This window comes from Dioszegia hungarica (assembly GCF_025882075.1).
Source record: "Dioszegia hungarica strain PDD-24b-2 chromosome Unknown MKK02contig_7, whole genome shotgun sequence".
Classification (NCBI taxonomy): Eukaryota; Fungi; Basidiomycota; class Tremellomycetes; order Tremellales; family Bulleribasidiaceae; genus Dioszegia; species Dioszegia hungarica.
In genome coordinates this window covers 868,757-887,625 of record NW_026515769.1, presented here as the reverse complement: position 1 = coordinate 887,625, position 18,869 = coordinate 868,757, and the positions used below count along the sequence as shown (strand labels likewise).

Here is an 18,869-nt window from a genome sequence, read left to right as displayed (position 1 = left end):
TCGCAAGTTGCCACCCTCTATCGAGCTCTGACTAGTACTATTTTGAGTAGTTTCATTACAGATCGATCATAGTACCCATGAATACAGACCCACCCAGATCACCAGCTAGCTACAATCGTTTGAATTTCCTTGGGATCTCTGCACCTCCTCTGACCTTTCAGCCTTCGCCCCTGCTGGCCCAGTCTCTCCTAGCCGTATGTACACGGCCGTGCTGACGGACGAACGTGCCAACCCCTCGCTGACCTCCTGACCTGCCTACAGGCCTCTAATGAAAGGTTGACTCCCCCTACCCTCTTTTGCCACTTGCCCCGGTACGGCCGGAGCAAGTCAGAACCTAAACATCCATTGACACCCCCTCACGTGTGCCTTTGATAATCGCGCCCTGGGCGCCCCTCTCTCCTCGCGGGGCTTGCGCCACTGGCTCGATCCACACAGACCCTCCCTGTCCACACACGTTCCTGGTCCTCCTTACCCCGCCGACCATATCGGAAGGTCACAAGGGCGAGGGAGATGAAAGGATCGGTGTATGTTGGGCAGGTGATACCCTATACCTAGACAGGCGGTTGGGCGGGGTATAAGTAGCTGGCCTGACGAGCGGTCTTGTCTTGCCCAAGATATACAATCTACACCAATCTACTCAGCCATCTTACTTGAACGTCTTGAAGACTTCTCATACTATCATCATGGTCGCCAACTGCAAGGTGAGTCTCTCCCCTCTCGAGACCTGCTTGGTCTGCTTGCCACCCAAGAGCGCGAGCTGACTGTTCAGCTCTGCCACGGTTCCATCGCCATGACTGTCCCTCCATCCCCTATGGCCCATGCGTCTGCTGAGCGGACCGGTGTCGCCGTGCCCGAGGTCGTCGAGTGTCACTCCCACGTACGTTCTAGATGCCTCTTGCTCTCCTCATCCTCAGACCCTCCCGTATCCTGTCCTAGTACCCTCCCTGCCACTGTATCGGTCTCGATATTCATGTCCTTCTACTGTCAGCCGCTTCAAGTCTGTGCTCCACCACCACTGCCCATACTCCGATCTCCGATACATCTACCACCTAGCCTTCGTCGGAACCTGCTGACCCCCAGTGCCTCTCCTTCGCCTGCCCCGGCTGCGTCGCCAAAGACCGCCCCTCCTACTCCATCCTCAGCATGAACAACCACATCTACGACTACCACTGCGACGCCTGCATGGCCGACGAGGTCGCCCTCGGCCGCGCCGTCCCTATCGGGCTCGTCCACTACACCCATACCCACACTCATCAGCACAGCACCAATCCCAGCGTGGCTTGCTAGGTACCGTAGGCAGGGCCGGAGCGGCGGGCAGGCAGGATTGAAGGGGAGGTGAGGGGTGTCAGAGGAGCTCCTTGTATGTAAGTTTGTAAATTTTCGGAGTGATCGTATATATCAGTCAATCTGCACATAGCATGGTCCAGTACCCAATGAAGAAGAATGCATGAACCTGAGATGTCCGTCATTGTATCATGATCATCCAAGCTAGGACGAAGAAGAAGAGGCACATCGGGTAGACGGCAAGGAAGGTCCGGGATTCGGGTAGGCGGGTGCCAGTGAAGAAGTTCATTGATGCTGAGAATATCAGCTTGACCCTGAGTTCCTCTCGAAACAGGCAGCTCACCCCATACGCTCCACGCCCAGCAGGCCAGGCTGATTGGTATCCGCACAAACAGGTTGTGTACGAGGGTTGATATTATAGAAGCGAGGAGGATGGGGGCGAGCGCGTAGCCGAGGACACACTGAAGGGGGTCAGCTATTCATTTGAAGTAGACTTCTAGCTGAAGCAAAACGTACAAGACTTTGGAAGAATGACCTGTACAGCGTCAGCTTTCTCGCAAACTTCGTTGTGGGCGATGCAGCTCACACTTTCCCGCCTAACAGCTTTGAGTTGATAGTCACTACCACAGACCCGATGGTGATGAGCGAGATGACGAGCGAGAAGACCTGCATAGACTGCTCTTTTGGGGCCTGTGAGTCAGCTATCTCACCTGCATTTAGGAGCAAGGCGCAGTCGTCAGCTTACGTCTATAGAGAGGATAATGGCGAGTGATAAGCAGATCACAAGCGGACCCCATAGATCCCAGTCTCTGCTTTGGTCAGCTACTGATAGCCTCTCACAGACGTCCATCACAGCTCACCTCAAAAGCTGATTGCTTCCTCCTCCTTTTGGCGGATACAGCACCTGTTGCAATTTGGCGTATATTGAAGACAGGTCTCTCATCTGGCTTGTGAGCTCTCGTAGCTGATGGTGTCCCTCATACACTGGAGCTCACTATCGTCGTGCTGACAGGCTCGTCCAATGTCGACTCGCCCGTATACCGCGTCTCCACCTTCACCCCACCCCAAGAAGTAGACGTTGCTCCCCTCGTCCCGCTCCCACCGGGCTGGGACGTCTGACCTATCCGCCCCGAGATGTTCGATGGGCCCGCAGAGGCATTGCCTGAGGCCGAGAGGGGCGGTTCTGGCGTGCGCGGAAGTGGGACGTTTGCGCCAAAGGAGAGGGTATCGAGGTCGTCCTCGTCCGCCTGACTGAGGGTGTGAGCCTTATCCTCACGTGCTTCGACGCATGATATGATCGATAAGCTTACATGAGCTTGTTGGCGTCGTCGTTGATGGGCTGATATGTCATGCTGAGAGTAGAGCCAGGGGTCAGAGCACAAAGTAGAAGCTGAGCTTTAAGCGCTCGTCGCGTCTTGCTTGGACGTCGGACAGCGGACAGCGGACCTGCTAAGGAATGCTCGCACGGACTGCTCGATTCCGTTTAGGCGTGGCACGGTCGAGCCTAACCTATATTTACGCTCGCCATTAGGCGTGTCAGCCGGGATGCTCTGGAAGCGGGTCGACCAGCTGCTCTCTTGCTCTTGCTCTTGCCTCTCACATACAGCTATCACCTTACCCCGCATACTCACCTACTAGCCCGACAGCCAGACATGGTGCTCACAGATCTCGGAGCGAGGCTCCATGGAGCCTTGAATCAGCTCTCTAGAGCGTCCGTAGTAGACGATAAGGTCCGCTACCGTTCCCGACCCGATGCAGTCCAGGCCAAGCTAATCAGCTAGGTGATCGATGCTCTCCTCAAGGAGCTTTGCTCGGCACTTCTCGAGTCGGACGTGAATGTAAAGCTAGTGTCGTCCTTGCGGACCAAAGTCAAGAATAAGGTGCGCTGCCACAGAGGACATCGCTGGACGAAGAGCTGACTTGGGTAGGTCAAGCGGAACTTGGAAGAAGCAGAGAAAGCAGGCGGGAAGGAAGTGAACAAGAAGAACGTCGTGCAGAAGGTGAGCTGTCCCGAAGACGATCCGCCTTTCTCAAGCTCACTCGTTCAGGCGGTCTTCGACGAGCTGGTCGCTTTGGTCGACCCTGGGATCGAGCCATACAAGCCAACCAAGGGGAAGGTCAATGTGCTTATGGCTGTCGGTATACAGGTGAGCTACCCGGGCCATCTCGGAGGCATCTCAGCTGACTGTTTAGGGAGCAGGAAAGACGACAACCTGTACCAAGCTGGCGGTACATTACCAACGGAGAGGATTTAGGACATGTCTGGTCTGCGCGGATACGTTCCGTGCGGGTGCTTTCGATCAGCTCAAACAGTGAGCTCAGATGCGCCTTGAGGTGTATGTATAGCTCACCTCCCGTAGGAACGCTACTCGGGCAAAGATCCCCTTCTACGGATCATATACCGAGACCGACCCCGTAGCAATCGCTTCGCTGGGTGTAGAGAAGTTCCGGAAAGGTCAGCTTGCCAGCTGTCAACTGCTGTACCGAGCTGATCCCTTCAGAACGCTTCGATGTGATCATCGTGGATACTTCCGGCCGGCATAAGCAAGAATCGGAGCTGTTTGAGGAGATGGTAGCGATCTCCTCAGCTGTCAAGCCAGTACGTTTAGCTTTATATAGGAGCACGCTCCATCTGGTCCAAAAAGCTGACACTACCAGGATATGACCATCATGGTTCTCGACGCGTCAATAGGTCAAGCGGCAGAAGGGCAGTCCCGGGCATTCAAGGACTCAGCGGACTTTGGTGCTATCATCGTCACCAAGCTGGACGGGCACGCGAAGGGTGGTGGAGCTATCTCTGCGTGAGCTGCCTCGAGCAGAAATTTCTCTGACGATGAGCTGACGTTCCAGCGTTGCTGCGACGAGAACACCTATCATCTTCCTCGGTACCGGTGAACACTTGAACGATCTGGAACGCTTTGCGCCGCAGCCTTTCATCTCGAAGTTGTTGGGTATGGGTGACATGCAGGGTCTTGTGGAGCATATGTAAGCTGGTCTGCTCGGATCCAGTCATGAGCCAACAGCTGACGCTATGTAGGCAAGACATGGCCATGGCCAACCCAGATAGACAAAAAGATCTCGCCAAGAACCTTCAAGCTGGGAAGTTCAGTATCCGGGATTGGAGAGAGCAATTGTCCAATATCATGGGAATGTGAGTCTGCTCTGGTGCGCTTCGCTATTGGCGGAAGGCATTTAGCTGACGGAGAAGGGGATCTCTGTCCAAGATTGCTTCGATGATACCAGGAATGCCAGCTGGGATGATGGATGGAAACGAGGAGGATACGTCGGCCAAGCTGAAGCGGATGATCTTCATCACGGATGCGATGAGGGCGGATGAGCTCGATTCGGATGGACTTATCTTTGTGAGTTCCAGCTGCCTCGAACAGGACGTTGTTCCTCATCAGCTGATACTTTTAGGTGTCATACGATAAATCTGGTCAACCCATTGGTCTTAACAAGCGGGCAAAGCGAGTAGCACGAGGAAGCGGGACGAGCGTGAGGGAGGTGGAGGAGCTGTTGGCGCAGGCGAGGATGATGTCGGGTATGGCCAAGTCTGTTGGTGGACAGAACGGACTGTGAGTTGATGCCGGCTCGTTCCCGACGCCATGGAGCACAGCTGATATTCCAGGATGAGCGGGATGCAAAAAATGCAGGCTGCGATGGGCGGGAAACCACTAGGGCCGAACGGCCAGCCCAGTCCGGCTCAAATACAGGCTATGCAGGTATGTTCCTCTTTCATCTCCGCAAGGAGCTAAGAGGCAGTAGCTGATGATGATCAGAAAGCCATGCCACCAGAGATGCTACGCAAGCTTCGTGCGGCCGGCCCACAAGGCGCTCAGAAGATGATGCAGGATATGATGGGCGGAATGGGCGGTGGAATGCCCGGTATGCCCGATATGGGCGCAGGTGGTCACGGCGGTGGAGCAGCACCAGGAGGAATGGACTTTGGAGCGATGATGAGGGGGATGATGGGTGGTGGTGGGCCTGGAGGGGGTGGGATGCCTGATATGGCACAGATGCAGGGTGAGTCTTTCCGGTCGAGCACGCAGGAACGGAGCTGATATCGACAGAGGCGATGAAGGGTATGGGGATGGGCGGAGCGGGAGGAGGCGGGATGCCGGATATGAGCTCGTTGATGAAGATGATGGGGAGGGGATAGGTGGAGATCTCGCGGATACCTCGATGGAAGCGGAACGAAACGGCGAGCGACTACACGATCGACAGGGAGGGTCCGTGCCGCCTAAAACGAGTGCAAGGGGGCAGCATCTTGAACGGAAAGAATACCGAACGCTATGAGACGATATAGCGCGGATGGGGAGAGTGCAAACCTGTAAGACTATGCACAATCATACCATGTTGGCTACTTACCGTATCGCCATACCGAAGCCTGTGCTAGGGCTCACAACCTTCACCTTATCCGCTGAGCAAGGCATGATGTGCTAGAAAGCACTTGATCAGATCCTTTGACAATTGACATTGCACCTTCACTAGCCTTTATCCCATCCTTTAAGCCCGCGCCCCTCCCTTACATCGCTCAGACACTCACAGCTTTCACGGCACCCTTTCAACATGTCCCCTCTGTCTAAGCATGCCACCCCTCCCCAGATCCTGCACATCATAGCGTAGCACGCCCTTGATCCTTCACCTTTCATCTTCTTATCCTCACTGACCCCTTATATCTTACTCACCCTGAAGCGACTGCCGCCTTCATAACCCCTGGTCCCCCTTGATTCCCCTGATCAACCTTTGCCCACCGCTCAACAGGTAAGTGAGAGCCGGCTGATCCTTACTCACATTCCTCCTTGATTGCTTGAGACGCTGTAAGGTCTATCGCCGAGCTGTTTCGAGGTCCTACCTTTTCGTGTTTTGCCCCTTGCAATACCCCTTACTGGTGAGCACACGACCAGCCTGTCGCTTGAGATATAGCCACGGACGGGCCTGAAGAGGGCTCGTACATCTTGTTGGCTATTGATATCAGTCTATCTTTGGAGTCGCTCTCGTAGATACCATACTAAAAGCTGAAAAGAGTGTACTGATACTGCTGTGCAGCTTGATCAACAGCGATAGCCAAAGAAAACCAGTAAGACAGTGAGCAGAGATCAACGGCGAACGTCAAATACAACATACCTGAAGCAGCCAAGAGGCAACTCAGCACCATCTCACCGAGCAAGTCCGAGAACCAAGCGCCCATCTCAAGCACTCAACTCTCCGCCAGACCTTGTCCTCTCCTCAGCTCAGCCCTCTTTTCGTCTCCGTCCCCGAAATCGTCTGCCCGCCCGCCTACGCCTCACACCCTATATGCGCGCCCCCGCCCACATCCAACGATCCACCTCCAGCACCTCCATCACCTCCTCCTCCTCCAAACGTACCTCCCCTTCCTCCCCACTGCATCGCCGCGCCTCTGCACCCGCCGCGCTACCGTCCCCCGCCTCCGCCGCCCAGACCGTCGATTCCGGCCTTGCGATCTGCTTATTCGGGGTGGGGGCGAGTTCCAAGATGTATGATTCCGAGTTTGAGGAGGATCGGCGCAGAAGGGTGGTCATGGCTGTAAGTCCGCGCTCGTCTTCGAGGATAAGGTAGCCATGGTGAGATGGAAGCTGATGAGAGTAGGAAGTTCTGCCCGACGCGGAGATGTGGAGGAAGTGGGAGAAGAACGAGGCGCCACTGCGCCAGGGAAGAGGGTGGTATCCTGCTCTCGTACGTCTTGTTCCTATCTTTGCCCATGGTCTTGCTGTCTGATCAGTAATCGACGATGTAGGACCGCCACTTTCTCGAACTCCTCGTCATCTCCGAGATCGCCTGCCTCTCGCACCCTCTTAATGCTGGCGGCGCACCGGGCACCGCCGAGCGTATCCACCGGCACGCGATCCGTGTCCGGCGCGTCGCGTGCGATCGGATCGGCCAGGAGCGGCTGGGGGCGTACTGCGATCGCGTGAAGGAGGCGTTTGATGCGTATGTCCAGGGTCCGGGGCGAAGGGGGTGGGGCGTGCCTAAAAGGAGTCCGGAGCGGGAGCGCGAGGCGGCGGAGCATGCTTATGTGTCGGGGGCGGAGGTGGGTCGGGGGGAAGATGAAGAAGATGGAGAGGGAGGAGAAGAGGAGGAGAGGGGGAGGAGGTTGGTTAGGGAGGGCAGTAGAGAGAGGGAGGAGAGTCCTGAGGGGATGTCGGAGAGGGGAGCCCGTGAGCACGATGTGAATGAGGAGGGTATGGAAGCGGATCCGGCGGAAACCCCGGCCGAGATGGACCCCGAAGGCGCAACCGCAATCGACCCCTTCGCGGACCCATTCATGGACATCGACCTGGCCCTCCCCTCAGTCCTCCTCCCTTCCCTCGACACTTCCGGTGAGCACGAAAACGAGGGGGACGGGGATATAGCGGACGAGGCCATCCCCGACCTGAGTCCCAGTCGGTCCGACAGCGACGACGCCGAATCGATGGCGGGCTCAGTGTGGGGTCTTGGGAACGCAGGGGAGGGGGCCATCGGTGTGCGGATCGAGCTGGACGATGTGGACGAGACGGACGAGGAGGACGCGGGGCGGGAGGTGGGTGCGGATATCGAGATGGGTGGGGAGGAGGTGGAGAAGATGGGGAAGAGGGTGGTGGCCAGTGGGATTAGCGTCACGCAGTTTCCGGCTGCGTAAGGAGGAGTACGTTTGGCGACTGGAGGATGATGAGGTGATGTGAGCACTGTAAGTATGAGATCAGCGTCGTGTGTTGTGGAACAGCTGTAGGTCAGTAGTTGTAAGCTGGCTCGTCGAAGAATGCATTACTCGTACACGTACACCTAGATAACCCAATCAAAATCGCAATACAACGCTCAGTATCACTCCAGTCGCAGCTCTGATACCCCTGCGCCATCCAAGACATCTTCGGCTCCCTTCTTCTGCGATGCGGAGGGCTTTGCGCCCGGACCTGAGAGATCGTCGAATCGGGATGGTGGTTTAGGCGGTTCGGGTACGAGTTGCCGGAATGCTTTCCGCGCTGGTATCGTCAGCTTAGACTCCTACGGACGTCGAGGATCGCTGAGCTGACCTCGCTTGATGAAGGCCATGATGTTCCGGTCTTCATTCAGCTGTTGTACCAGTACCCCTAGATTCGGGATCGGAGGGTCGCAGCGCGTGACTACAGTCCATCAGCTGATATTCGCCCGGAGGGGGAGTGTTCTTCCTAGCTATTCGACTCACCCTTATAGTCATACTGCGACACATCCGCTACCAGCGCAAACTCCCTCTCCGGCTCCAGAGGATCCACCAGCCTAAACTTGAACAACAGCGTATTCGGCTGATCCCCGCCCACGATATTCAACCCCAGTATATCCTCCAAAACCTCCACCTCCCGCTGATCCTGCGCCTTCTGATCATCGAGCGTCGCGCGCTGCCGCTCCTTCTCAGCACGCTCGCCGGCCACTTCGCGCTTGACGGACCGGAGCTCCACTTCGAGCGCGGCGGTCTCTTCCCTAACTTTTTGGAGGGTCGTTTGGAGGTGAGATACGGCCGCTTGGAGGTCGGTATGTGCGTGTCGCTCCGATTCGAGCGCTGAGGTGTGAGCTTCTGCCCCCGCAGAGGGTGACAAAGAGGTATCTCACAAGCTAGCATTTGAGCTTCCTTTTCCCGCTCATTGTTGATTCGCCGCTCCATTTCTTCTTTACCGGCCTTGAACTCCCGGACTTGTTCGCTGTGCTCTGTGGCCCGACTCGCAATTTCGATGCGCGCTTCTTGAGCATATTTGTCGATCTGGCGTGTCAGCTCAATCCACATGCGCGCCAAGCCGGAACAGGATCGAGCTTACAGCTCGGAGGAAAGCGTCAACATGCGAGTGGAATGGGTCCCACTGCAGGTCCAGTGATCCATTATGCACGATATCGAGCAGGCTGACGGGCTGGATTTGCGAGGCGGACATGATAGTTGCAGGCGCCATGCTACTCGGGCGTATATGGTTTGGCTACTTGTGAAGAGGTTGTTGAGGTTGTTGTTGCGGTGAGCTGGACGCGCCTTGGTCCGCTTACGTGACTGATTTTCTTTTCGGGTTTGACGCGTCACTAAAGTTTGATCCCGCTCTTGGAATGCCAATTCGATCATCCAACCTTGCCGCCAGCAGCCACAACAACATCCACCACATACCTCTTCTTCTCTTATCACCTCCATCTATATCTATCAGACTATCTACACCCATACACCCAGACTAGGATGTTCTCCCGCGTCCTCAAGTCCACCAACTCGGGAAATCCCACACCACCGAGTAAGGAACCCCCTACGACCCCGTCAAAGACCCGCTCGGGCCACGCACATACCAAGAGCCAGAGCCAGTCTTCTACCGCTGTTCCGCCGTCGCCTTCCCGGATCCCGGTACCGACGACTCCGTCGAGTCGGTCTGGGATGGACAGGGCTGGTCGGGATGGGTACGCCAAGGAGAATGTACGTGTTGTCTGATAAACGCAGCGAAGTGTTGGAGCTGATGGGTGCAGACCGCCCCGCCTCCGCCCTCGCCGCACGGTGATCGGTCCAGCTACCTCTCCTTCCTCTTCCCGCAGCAACAGCAACAGCAAGCGGCTGTCTCGGCCCCTGGCACCCCTGTCAAAGTGAACAAGGTCGCCCAGCCTACGATCCCGCACAACCCCACAACGGTCTCGCACACCCAGCAGCCGCAGCTGCAGTACGGTGCGGACGAAGATGTCCACATGCAGACTATGCGGGGCACTATTGATCCGCGCATGCTCAAGGGGATGCCGCCTGGTGGTGCCGGGGGGGCAATGCGGTATAACCCGCTCGAGAGGGTGCAGGAGGACGTGCATATGAAGACGGTCGCGAGGGAGCCGGCGCCGCCTCCGAAGGAGCGGGTGATGCAGCCTTGGGAGAGGGAGCTGTTGGATAAGGCGGAAACGAAGCGGAAGGCGACGGTGGCGCAGATCTATTTCCTGGATTACTACTGTGAGCTCGCCTTTGGACCATGATGCGCGGCAAAACACAGCTTATATCCCAGTCGACCTGCTCGGATATCTCTCGGCTAGGAAGAAGCGGCTCGAGACTTTCAAAGTGGATACCGCCGAGCGTAACGTACGTCTCCTGGCAGAGGTCTAGCTGACCCCCAGGTGACCGGCTCAGACTACAACCGCGAGCTCGCCTCGTACAACGGCCGCGAGCGCGTCGTCCTCCGAAAACGGCGAACCAAGCTCCGGGTAGAGCATTTCCGCATCATCGCGCAGGTCGGACAAGGCGGGTACGGCTCGGTCTACCTCGCGCGGAAGAATGATTCCAACGAGGTGTGCGCGCTCAAAAAGATGCGGAAAGGCACGTTGGCCAAGATGGACGAGGTGAAGCATGTATTGGTGGAGAGGGATATTCTGACGGCGGTCAAGACGCCGTGGTTGGTCCGTCTGCTTTATGCGTTCCAGGATAGGGAGCATGTGTATCTTGCTATGGTGAGCTTTCGCCAAATAGACCATGGGAGGCCAAAGCTGACGGGAGATAGGAGTATGTCCCAGGTGGAGATTTCCGGACTTTGCTCAATAATTCTGGCGTGCTCAAGGAGGAACATGCCCGCTTTTACGCCGCAGAGATGTTTATGGGGGTGAATGAGCTGCACAAGCTGGGGTATATCCACCGAGACTTGAAGCCCGAGGTGAGCTCGAGTGACCCCCGACGAGGATGCGCAAGCTGACACGGGATAGAACTTCTTGGTTGACGGGACTGGGCATGTCAAGTTGACAGACTTTGGACTGGCGACTGGGGCTTTGAACCCGCTTAGGATCGACTCTATGAAGAACAAGGTGAGTTAGGCCGCCCATCATCGCTCCATTGGCGGGATCGAGACAGAGCTGACGGTACAGCTTGACCAAGTCAAGGATCAAGACCTCATCTTCCGCTCTACGCTCGAGAGGCGGACAATGTACCGCTCTATGCGGATGGCGGAGCCACGATATGTGAGCTCAGTTGAGCGGATGACTGGTGCCGACACCTCAGCTGACTTTGTAGGCCGACTCGGTCGTAGGAAGCCCGGACTAGTCAGTTGACCGTGCGGCGGACGCACTCTGTGAACGAAGCTGATGAAGTTAGCATGCCTCCAGAGGTCCTGCGCGGCAAGACATACACCTACTCGGCGGATTACTGGTCTCTCGGCTGTATCCTGTTCGAGTTCCTCTGCGTGAGTTGTATAGTCCATTCGGAAGCATGACTTACAGCTCACACCATGTAGGGCTTCCCGCCATTCTCCGGTCACACGCCGGAAGAGACCTGGGCCAACCTCAAGAACTGGCACAAGGTCCTCCGGCGGCCGGTGTATGATCGTCCCGAGGACCTCATCTTTAACCTGAGCGATATCGCCTGGGACGCTGTGATTCGGTGAGTCCCCTCTTTGTGGTATTGGGCCTTTGGACTCCAAGCTGACCTCCCCAGGCTCATCGCACACCCCAAAGACCGCCTCTCGGCCCTCCCCGACGTCCAATCCCTCCCCTTCTTCACCCCCATCCCCTTCTCCTCGCTGCGCGCCCGCGACCCACCCTTCGTCCCCATGCTCGACGGCGAAACGGATGTCGGCTACTTTGACTCGTTCGAGTCCGAGGCGGACATGGCCAAGTATGCCGAGGTGTTCAAGAAGCAGAGGGACGTGGCGGCTGTGGAGGAGAAGGGAGGGAAGGCGGGGAGGAATAATTGGGTCGGCTTCACGTTTGGACGGCATGTCAATGCGGTGAGTCCCGACCTTCTCCCTAGAACGTCAAGTGGAATATGACTGTATGGAGAGCACAAGCTGATCGGATAGGTGCCGATGCCGCCGAGGGGACCCAAGCCGGAAGGCGAGCCGCTCCAGACCATCTTCTAGGTGTTTTTCGCAATTGGTCCGGCGTCGCTCCAGCTCCTATCCCTCTTCCCGTCGCGACGAACGGCTCAGCTTCTCCTCTTCTCGGACGGATCTCAGTTCTTTCGATCACCGCTATCATCTCCTTCTTTCCTGCTACAGATTTCCTGCTACAGTATATACCATGGACACTTGTTACTGGCGCCAGCTACTAGACTCCTTCTCTCTTCGTTTTCTTGGCCTTTTTTATACGTATTCTGTGTATCTTGATCTCATGCACCGGTGGATGATGCCACTCCCTACCGCGGATACGAGCCGAGTTTGTGTGCTGTCGGACCCTGCCCGCGCAGCATAATCATCATCATTACTTCATATATACATAAGGTAAGAAGAGACAGGCTGGAGAGAAGAAATAAGAGCACGAGAACGGCCAGATGAGACCCCAAAGTATGGACGAGCTCCAATTATCGCAGGCGCCTAGAAACACCAAGAGCCACTCAGACTGCACAGCAGCCTACAGCTTCTTCCCGTCTAGTAGCCATCCCGCCCGTTCCCCTGTGCTGCTGGGATGTCAGCTCGTCATCCTACCTAAACCTTCCTATGCAAATGGCCACACTCACCCAACCTCGCCTCGAGCACCTTGAGGCTATCCTCCTTGGCCATGAGTTCCTGCTTGCGCATCTGGATCTCGCGCTGGACCTTGTACTCGATCTCGCGGAGTTTCTCTTCTTCCCGACGGAGCTGTTCTTCCTTGAGCCGGACGGACTGGTTGGCCATGTCTTCGGGAAGGATGGACGAGTCGCTGCTTGTCAGCGAAGGATCCTCCGAGAGGGGGAGAACCTGGACTCACGGATCACCGTTCCCGACCGACCGCGACAGCTTCTCCGTCCTCCAATTCTCATACAAAAAGTCGTGCGTAATCTCTTTGAGGTCGGTCAAGTGAGACCTATACATCAGCTTTTGCTCGTCACATGACCAGACAGTCATCAGCTCACATGAACAACGCCCCCCGGAGACGCTGGAAATCGCAATGGCTAGTATTATCCACCTCGACGATGCCCCACGGGTATCGCCGCCCCCGGACGGGGTTGCCACCCATGAGGATCTCCTCCTCTGACCCGACGATCGCAAAGGGGAGCAAGGAGCGCAATTCGGAATTGTCGGCGATGGTCTCCTCGTCGTCTTCCTCGACGTCGTATGGGAAGTTGTAGACGGGGATTCCGTAGTGCTCGATGTCTTCCATGATCTGCGTGTCAGCCCTGACGACCAGAGGCAGGCTCTTGGGAAGAAGGGAAAAAGTGGGAAGAGGGACGTACCCGCTTCTTGAACATGCGGAGCTCAGTCGGGGTCATGGTGTCACTCTTGCCAATGACGGGGATGACATTGACGAGGGGGGAGAGGCGGCGCATCAGCTCAATGTCGATCTCGCGGAGGCTGAGCCGTCAGCTGGGTCCCCTCGGAGCGAGCGGCGCAGCTTACGCATGACCGGTCGGCGCGATAAAGTACAGCAGGGCATGCACTCGGTTGTCCCTGAACCGAGGGTTCCGCTTGATTCGGGACTCTTCGGCGAGAATGCCGTCGTATTGACGTTCAAGGTAGGATGAGATCTCGCCGAAGCTGGAAGTCAGCTATAAGCTCAGACAGGCATATAGCCAGGATCAACCAAAACAGAGTCGCTCTGTCAAGCTCGTTCCAGAGATGCGGTACTTCGGTACGTCCCCATACCCATGTACTCATCTCCACTACCCTACACTCCTTCCGTCTCGCCTGTATACTCGGACCACCCCATACAGAATCTTCAGGCCAGCCTCCTGCTCTTGCAAACCTCACTCACCTAGCCTCATTATCGATCCCATCCCCAAACCCCGGTGTATCCACCACCGTCAAACTAATCCTCACCCCATCCTCTTCCAGCTCGACATAGTGCGTCTTGATCTGGATAGGCACTTCGTTGTGCGCGTCCCCCGCTGCCTGGCGGACGAGGCTCGGGTCGAGCGCCGAGCCCGGGTTGGAAGGGTCCGAGAGGAGCGAGGCGGAGCGGTGAGGGAGCAGGGGCTGGTCGATGAGGGTGTTGACGAAGGTGGTGCGGCCAGTTCCGGATGCGCCTGGGGGTTAGCGTGGGTAACGTGGAGGGGAGAAGCTGGTAGATGTGGGAGGGGAGAGTAGGGGAAATGGAATGAGGCCAAAGGAGGCGGATATGGGAAGCGATTCTCGCTCGTTCTCCGCGGGAAATCACTCGGAACAGGACAGGCTAAGGCCCTCTTAAGACCCTTCTTCGCGTTGATCATTTTCTTACGTCTGGATCTCGCAGACCGACCCATTCGCAGCCTCGCCCAAAGGCCCAAGCGCAACCCCGTCAAACCCCTCCAGACCGACCCGTATCCGATACCTGAGACTCACCAACAACCATAATCGTGAGCTGCACCCCCTTCTTGGCCTGCTTGCGCCCTCGACTGATTCTCGAAGACATGATCAACACTGCTGGCCGAGTATGGAATGTAGTACGAGATGGGTGAAAGGGTTGAGTGAGCGGCGGTGCGGTGTGGGGGCCGTGCGTGCGCTGTCGATGCCGGGAGGAAGTACCTTGGAGAGGAGCGGGAACGCGGTGTGGGATAGAAGCTACTGCTCTGTTTCACTTGGCTGTGATAGCCAGTCTAGAGCTCCTGAGCGGATAGATGGAAGTACAAGAGATGGAGGTGAAGGGTACAAGTCGGTGCGAGGAATGCGCGCCGAGGACAAGGTTCAGCGCTATGACCTTTCGCGTTTCATCTGGGGGTGAATGAGGAATGTAAATACTCCCTCCACTTTAGAAACGCGTTTCGGATCTACCCACCCGACTCTCCCGCCAGTTCTTCACCCTATCTAATCAGCACTACTGACAGTCCTGAATCGCCTGGGATGTCCCGCTCCAGTACCCCAAGCTCGGGCTTCCAGTTCCGCCGTCCGAATCTCGCGGCCATCTCCACCGCGGCGGGCGGTAGCACGAGCTCTACCTCGGCTCAGGCTCAGGCGCAAGCTCAAGCGGGGCAGGGAAGGTCCAATACGACGCAAGGGCTGGGCCAGGGGCGGACGACGATTAGCCTGGAGGAGTGGGAAGCGAGGGCGCCGCTGAACGATGAGGAGGTGAAGATGGTTAGGGAGGTCGGGGAGAAGCTGAAGGAGCGGCCTATGCCGGAGAAGGTGAGCCAAGGGTCCGAGGAGGATCAAGGCGTTTTGATATGGTCCAGAAGTCAAGGAGCAGCTCAAGCTGACTGACTTTGTATCAGATAATTGACGCTTAATGCCTCAGCTGACAAGCAGTTCCGCGCGCAAGCCGAAGCTGGCCCCTCCCGGCCCTCCACTCCACTCCCCCTCCGCCGCCTCGCCCATCCGCCTCGCGCATCCACACCCCTCAGCACACCTCTTCACACATCAACTACGCAGATTACAGATCCTCTCCGCCCCGAGATCATAACCACGGCCCAAGAGTTCCAAGATCATTTCCACGCACTCACCTTATCGACCGAACACGAGCAGGACAGTCTGTATCGGGATCAGCTGGGGGAGATCTCGGGTCTGAGGGAGAAGTGCGAGGAGCTGCTGGGGATTCTGGAAGGGGCGGGTGAAGGGGTGGGGGAGATGATGCGGGCGTTGGAGTACGTGGAGGAGAGGAGTGAGAGTTTAAGGGGGGCGTGCGAGGACCTGTTGGAAGAGCAGGTGAGTTGTGTTTCTAGCCGTTGATGTCACACCTCGGCTCGGACAGCATACTGGTCCTCTCAACTGGGCAGAGTTTGCGAGCTTTGACTCCAGCTGATCCCCAGACCCACCTCCTCACGCACACCTCCCAGCTCTCACACAGGCTCACCTTCTTTACATTCCTCGAAACGGCCCAGCGGATCCTCAATAACCCCTCGCCCACCCTGGTTCTGTCCGAGGACTTCCTACCGATGCTGAAGAGGCTAGACGAGTGTATCGGGTACCTCAGCGAGCATGTGAGCTCGAATCCGCACTTGCTCCCGTAAGAGGGACTTTAGCTCACGCAGCAGCGCGACTTCAAAGACGCCGAACTCTACCTGATCCGATACCAACAGTGCATGACGCGCTCAATGACACTGATCAAGATATACTTTGTCAGCAGTGTTCGGTCGACCGGACAAGAAGTCGGGAAGAAGCTATATGACAAGGTGAGCTACCCTCTTCACTCCAGAACAGCACTCCGGGTGAGGCGAAGCTGACCCGTAGTCATTATCAGAAACAGCTACCCAAGCTCTCCTCTTCCCCAAATTCTCTTCTCTCGCCTCATCGCTCCGACCGCTCATCCACGAGCTAGAAACCCGCGCCTCGAGGTCGAATGACGAGCTCGCGCCATTATTGGCAGAATGCCATTCTGCCTGGATAGGGACGAGGCAGGGGCTGATGGGGCCCAGAGTGGCAGAGGAGGTGGGCAGGCTCGATCCTGAGAAAGGGGAGTTGGTGGACTTGGTACGTTCCGCTCACGGGAAGAGCGGGATAGTTGGGCAGAGGAGACGTGCTGACGTGATAGACAAGAGCTGGGTGTGGGTACCTGAAGCAAATGTGTTTGGAGGAGTTCAACCTGTTCAAGTCCTTCTTCCTTTCCGGCGAAGCGCAACTATAGTCAGCCACTTGTGCCTCTTCTGTCCTAGTCCGATCGGGCACCGGATGAAACGTGGACCCAGCTGACATCCCCAGCTCATACCTCGAATCCCTTTGCGATGCGCTCTACGACCACCTCCGTCCTCGTATCCTCCACGAGCCCGCCCTCGAAATCCTCTGTGGCGTCTGCACCGTCCTCCAAGCGCTCATGGTGGCCGATATCGACCCTAACGCGGAGGATGACGATACGGCCACTGCGACGGGCACAGCGATCTACACGCCTCACTCTTCGTACTCTCCTTCGCCTGGCCCGAATGGCCCCGGCGCGTCTGACGACTACTTTTCCGTCCCTCCCCCTCGCCGCCCGGGGCCTCAGCGGGTGTCGAGCGGCCGAAGTGGCGGGGCTCGCGCAAGACAAGCGAGCTATTCGTCTTCCGGGACGGGGATGAGAACGCCCGGGACGATCACCGGCCGTCGGAAGAGGGAGGACGAAACGGACGAGATGGAGTATGTGGACGATACGCCGAGTCGATCACATCGGACTCGGCGGCATAAACCCTTGGCTCGGCTACATACGGAGGTACTGTTGAGGATGGTGCTCCAGGATGCGCAAACGCGGCTTGTGTTCCGGGCGCAGGCGATGCTCGTTAGTGAGGTGGAGTACTATGTGGTCAAGGAGGGGGATCTGGATTATCCCGAGAAGCTCGGAAAGGGTGAGTTCTTGTTTGGCTTTATAGGATGAAGAAGAGCTGATAGCGTAGATGAAGGGAGGAAGTCCCTCGTTCAGCGAAACGAAGACGCTGTTTCGCTAGATGATGAGGACGAGCCCGCGTTCCTCGCTTTGCCGAATGAAGAAGCGCAGGAGGGGTGGTATCCGACCTTGAGGGTGACACTTTGGGTGCTGAGCTGTCTATGGCGATACGTCGATGTGAGCTGCCTGCCACATGGTCTTCATACAGAATGAGGAGAACGAGGAACAGAGCTGACTCCGTAGCAAGCGGTCTTTGAGGATCTCGCACAAGAAGCGATTCTGACATGTCGTCGATCCCTCTCCGCCGCGTCGGACGTTCTGGGGAACAAGAAGGATAAGAGCGTAGATGGACGGTTGTTCCTCGTTCGACACCTGTTGATTCTGAAGGAGATGACGGCGGGTCTGGATCTGGGGAGGAGGGTGGGTAGGAAAGAGTGGGGTGGGATAACGGGTACGTCTTGTTCCTGGTCTTCGGCTCTTGGGCTGTGGACGGAGGGAGGGCTGATTGATCTCTAGACTTTCTGAGGTCATTGTTGGAGGGCGCGGGGGTGATGCTTGGATATGGGAAGAGCAGTGGGCGGGCGAATGAGCCTATAAGCGATGCCAAGTCTGTAAGTGCTTCTTCCGCTTTTCTTCGCCTAGTACGAGGGGGCCGAAGTGGAGAGCTGACTAGATAGGACATTGACCGAGAGCTCAAAAAGGCGTGCGAAGAGCTTATCGCCCATTGTGCGCGAAGCTCTACTGTTCCCCTCCGGACGTTTCTGAATCAGTGTACGACGTACCTTCACACCCGTCCTCCGACCGCTTCTTCCCCTACCGCTACCACCCCAACCGCCGGCTCCACGCCCGGCTCGGCGTCAACAGCACCGCCGTCCTCGTCAGACCTCTCCCAACAGCCCTTCGCGACCCCGTCGAAAGTCACGGAAGCGCACGATACGTTCAAATCGGAAGTCCGGGGGAAGATGGATGAGTGGGTAGGCGGGTTGAGGCGATATTTGGGGGATGAAGCGACGGTGGCTGTTCTTGTTCCGCCAGCGGAGGTAAATCTTTCGTTCCTCTCAGCGCTGTTCGGGCAAAAGAGGCAAGGAACAAGGGCTGACAAGGCAGAACGCGATCGTGGATGTCTATCGACAATTCCATGATCTCGTCAGAGCCGAATACGACTTTTCGACCGCTGCGGGGTTGATGACGCCCTCGGCTGTGTCGACCTTGTTGGCAGGTGCAAGATAGGCCATGGGGAGAAACGACAGGATCTGTCAACATGTTAATTGTTATTTTTTTGCATGGATGGCCTTTCTAGGCTTGCTCCACATATCTCCATTTCTAATACAAGGATGATGGGCATGGAAATCCAACTTGGCACAACCTCCATATCCCCCAACGTCTTTTCTCAGTCTGACCCGAGATGTATACAACGACTCCTCCCTTCCTAGCACCCCTTCTTCTTCGTG

At 56.8% G+C, this 18,869-nt stretch overlaps 8 protein-coding genes across 8 annotated transcripts; 5 read left to right on the top strand and 3 right to left on the bottom strand.

Annotated features, from left to right (window-relative positions):
- Positions 1-683: 683 nt before the first annotated feature.
- On the top strand, positions 684-1,287 carry MKK02DRAFT_43457 (uncharacterized protein; the record flags this gene model as incomplete). Its single annotated transcript, XM_053092433.1, has 3 exons — positions 684-701; positions 770-877; positions 1,081-1,287. 3 exons carry the CDS (start codon positions 684-686, stop codon positions 1,285-1,287), a joined length of 333 nt encoding a protein of 110 aa, XP_052947309.1.
- Positions 1,288-1,465: 178 nt separating this feature from the next.
- On the bottom strand, positions 1,466-2,635 carry MKK02DRAFT_43456 (putative vesicle-mediated transport-related protein; the record flags this gene model as incomplete). The annotated part of the gene is made up of 8 exons (XM_053092432.1): positions 1,466-1,578; positions 1,628-1,745; positions 1,801-1,819; positions 1,871-1,974; positions 2,030-2,093; positions 2,145-2,227; positions 2,280-2,535; positions 2,595-2,635. 8 exons carry the CDS (start codon positions 2,633-2,635, stop codon positions 1,466-1,468), a joined length of 798 nt encoding a protein of 265 aa, XP_052947308.1.
- Positions 2,636-2,936: 301 nt separating this feature from the next.
- MKK02DRAFT_24308 (putative signal recognition particle 54 kDa protein) lies at positions 2,937-5,443 on the top strand (the record flags this gene model as incomplete). The annotated part of the gene is made up of 15 exons (XM_053086874.1): positions 2,937-3,014; positions 3,066-3,164; positions 3,213-3,284; positions 3,333-3,431; positions 3,478-3,596; positions 3,645-3,739; positions 3,786-3,883; positions 3,943-4,085; positions 4,135-4,269; positions 4,322-4,435; positions 4,493-4,646; positions 4,702-4,859; positions 4,913-5,006; positions 5,064-5,307; positions 5,355-5,443. 15 exons carry the CDS (start codon positions 2,937-2,939, stop codon positions 5,441-5,443), a joined length of 1,791 nt encoding a protein of 596 aa, XP_052947307.1.
- Positions 5,444-6,582: 1,139 nt separating this feature from the next.
- MKK02DRAFT_43454 (uncharacterized protein) lies at positions 6,583-7,924 on the top strand (the record flags this gene model as incomplete). The annotated part of the gene is made up of 3 exons (XM_053092431.1): positions 6,583-6,831; positions 6,895-6,981; positions 7,043-7,924. The coding sequence occupies 3 exons, from the start codon at positions 6,583-6,585 to the stop codon at positions 7,922-7,924; spliced, it is 1,218 nt and encodes a 405-aa protein (XP_052947306.1).
- A 182-nt stretch (positions 7,925-8,106) lies between these two features.
- MKK02DRAFT_43453 (putative kinetochore protein SPC25) lies at positions 8,107-9,182 on the bottom strand (the record flags this gene model as incomplete). The annotated part of the gene is made up of 5 exons (XM_053092430.1): positions 8,107-8,264; positions 8,316-8,405; positions 8,468-8,818; positions 8,869-9,016; positions 9,072-9,182. 5 exons carry the CDS (start codon positions 9,180-9,182, stop codon positions 8,107-8,109), a joined length of 858 nt encoding a protein of 285 aa, XP_052947305.1.
- Positions 9,183-9,469: 287 nt separating this feature from the next.
- On the top strand, positions 9,470-12,098 carry MKK02DRAFT_23644 (putative Ser/Thr protein kinase; the record flags this gene model as incomplete). Its single annotated transcript, XM_053086759.1, has 12 exons — positions 9,470-9,703; positions 9,748-10,210; positions 10,263-10,336; positions 10,372-10,701; positions 10,752-10,901; positions 10,951-11,049; positions 11,110-11,202; positions 11,255-11,283; positions 11,336-11,423; positions 11,475-11,620; positions 11,675-11,966; positions 12,039-12,098. The coding sequence occupies 12 exons, from the start codon at positions 9,470-9,472 to the stop codon at positions 12,096-12,098; spliced, it is 2,058 nt and encodes a 685-aa protein (XP_052947304.1).
- A 507-nt stretch (positions 12,099-12,605) lies between these two features.
- Positions 12,606-14,544, bottom strand: MKK02DRAFT_43451 (Septin-domain-containing protein; the record flags this gene model as incomplete). Its single annotated transcript, XM_053092429.1, has 8 exons — positions 12,606-12,637; positions 12,695-12,876; positions 12,925-13,020; positions 13,070-13,320; positions 13,391-13,508; positions 13,554-13,691; positions 13,909-14,179; positions 14,475-14,544. The coding sequence occupies 8 exons, from the start codon at positions 14,542-14,544 to the stop codon at positions 12,606-12,608; spliced, it is 1,158 nt and encodes a 385-aa protein (XP_052947303.1).
- Positions 14,545-14,972: 428 nt separating this feature from the next.
- Positions 14,973-18,648, top strand: MKK02DRAFT_23819 (Sec34-like family-domain-containing protein; the record flags this gene model as incomplete). Its single annotated transcript, XM_053086790.1, has 14 exons — positions 14,973-15,254; positions 15,372-15,770; positions 15,875-16,045; positions 16,100-16,237; positions 16,296-16,535; positions 16,597-16,688; positions 16,764-17,046; positions 17,149-17,384; positions 17,439-17,595; positions 17,662-17,869; positions 17,935-18,029; positions 18,096-18,210; positions 18,283-18,458; positions 18,526-18,648. The coding sequence occupies 14 exons, from the start codon at positions 14,973-14,975 to the stop codon at positions 18,646-18,648; spliced, it is 2,715 nt and encodes a 904-aa protein (XP_052947302.1).
- Between the last annotated feature and the right edge of the window lie 221 nt (positions 18,649-18,869).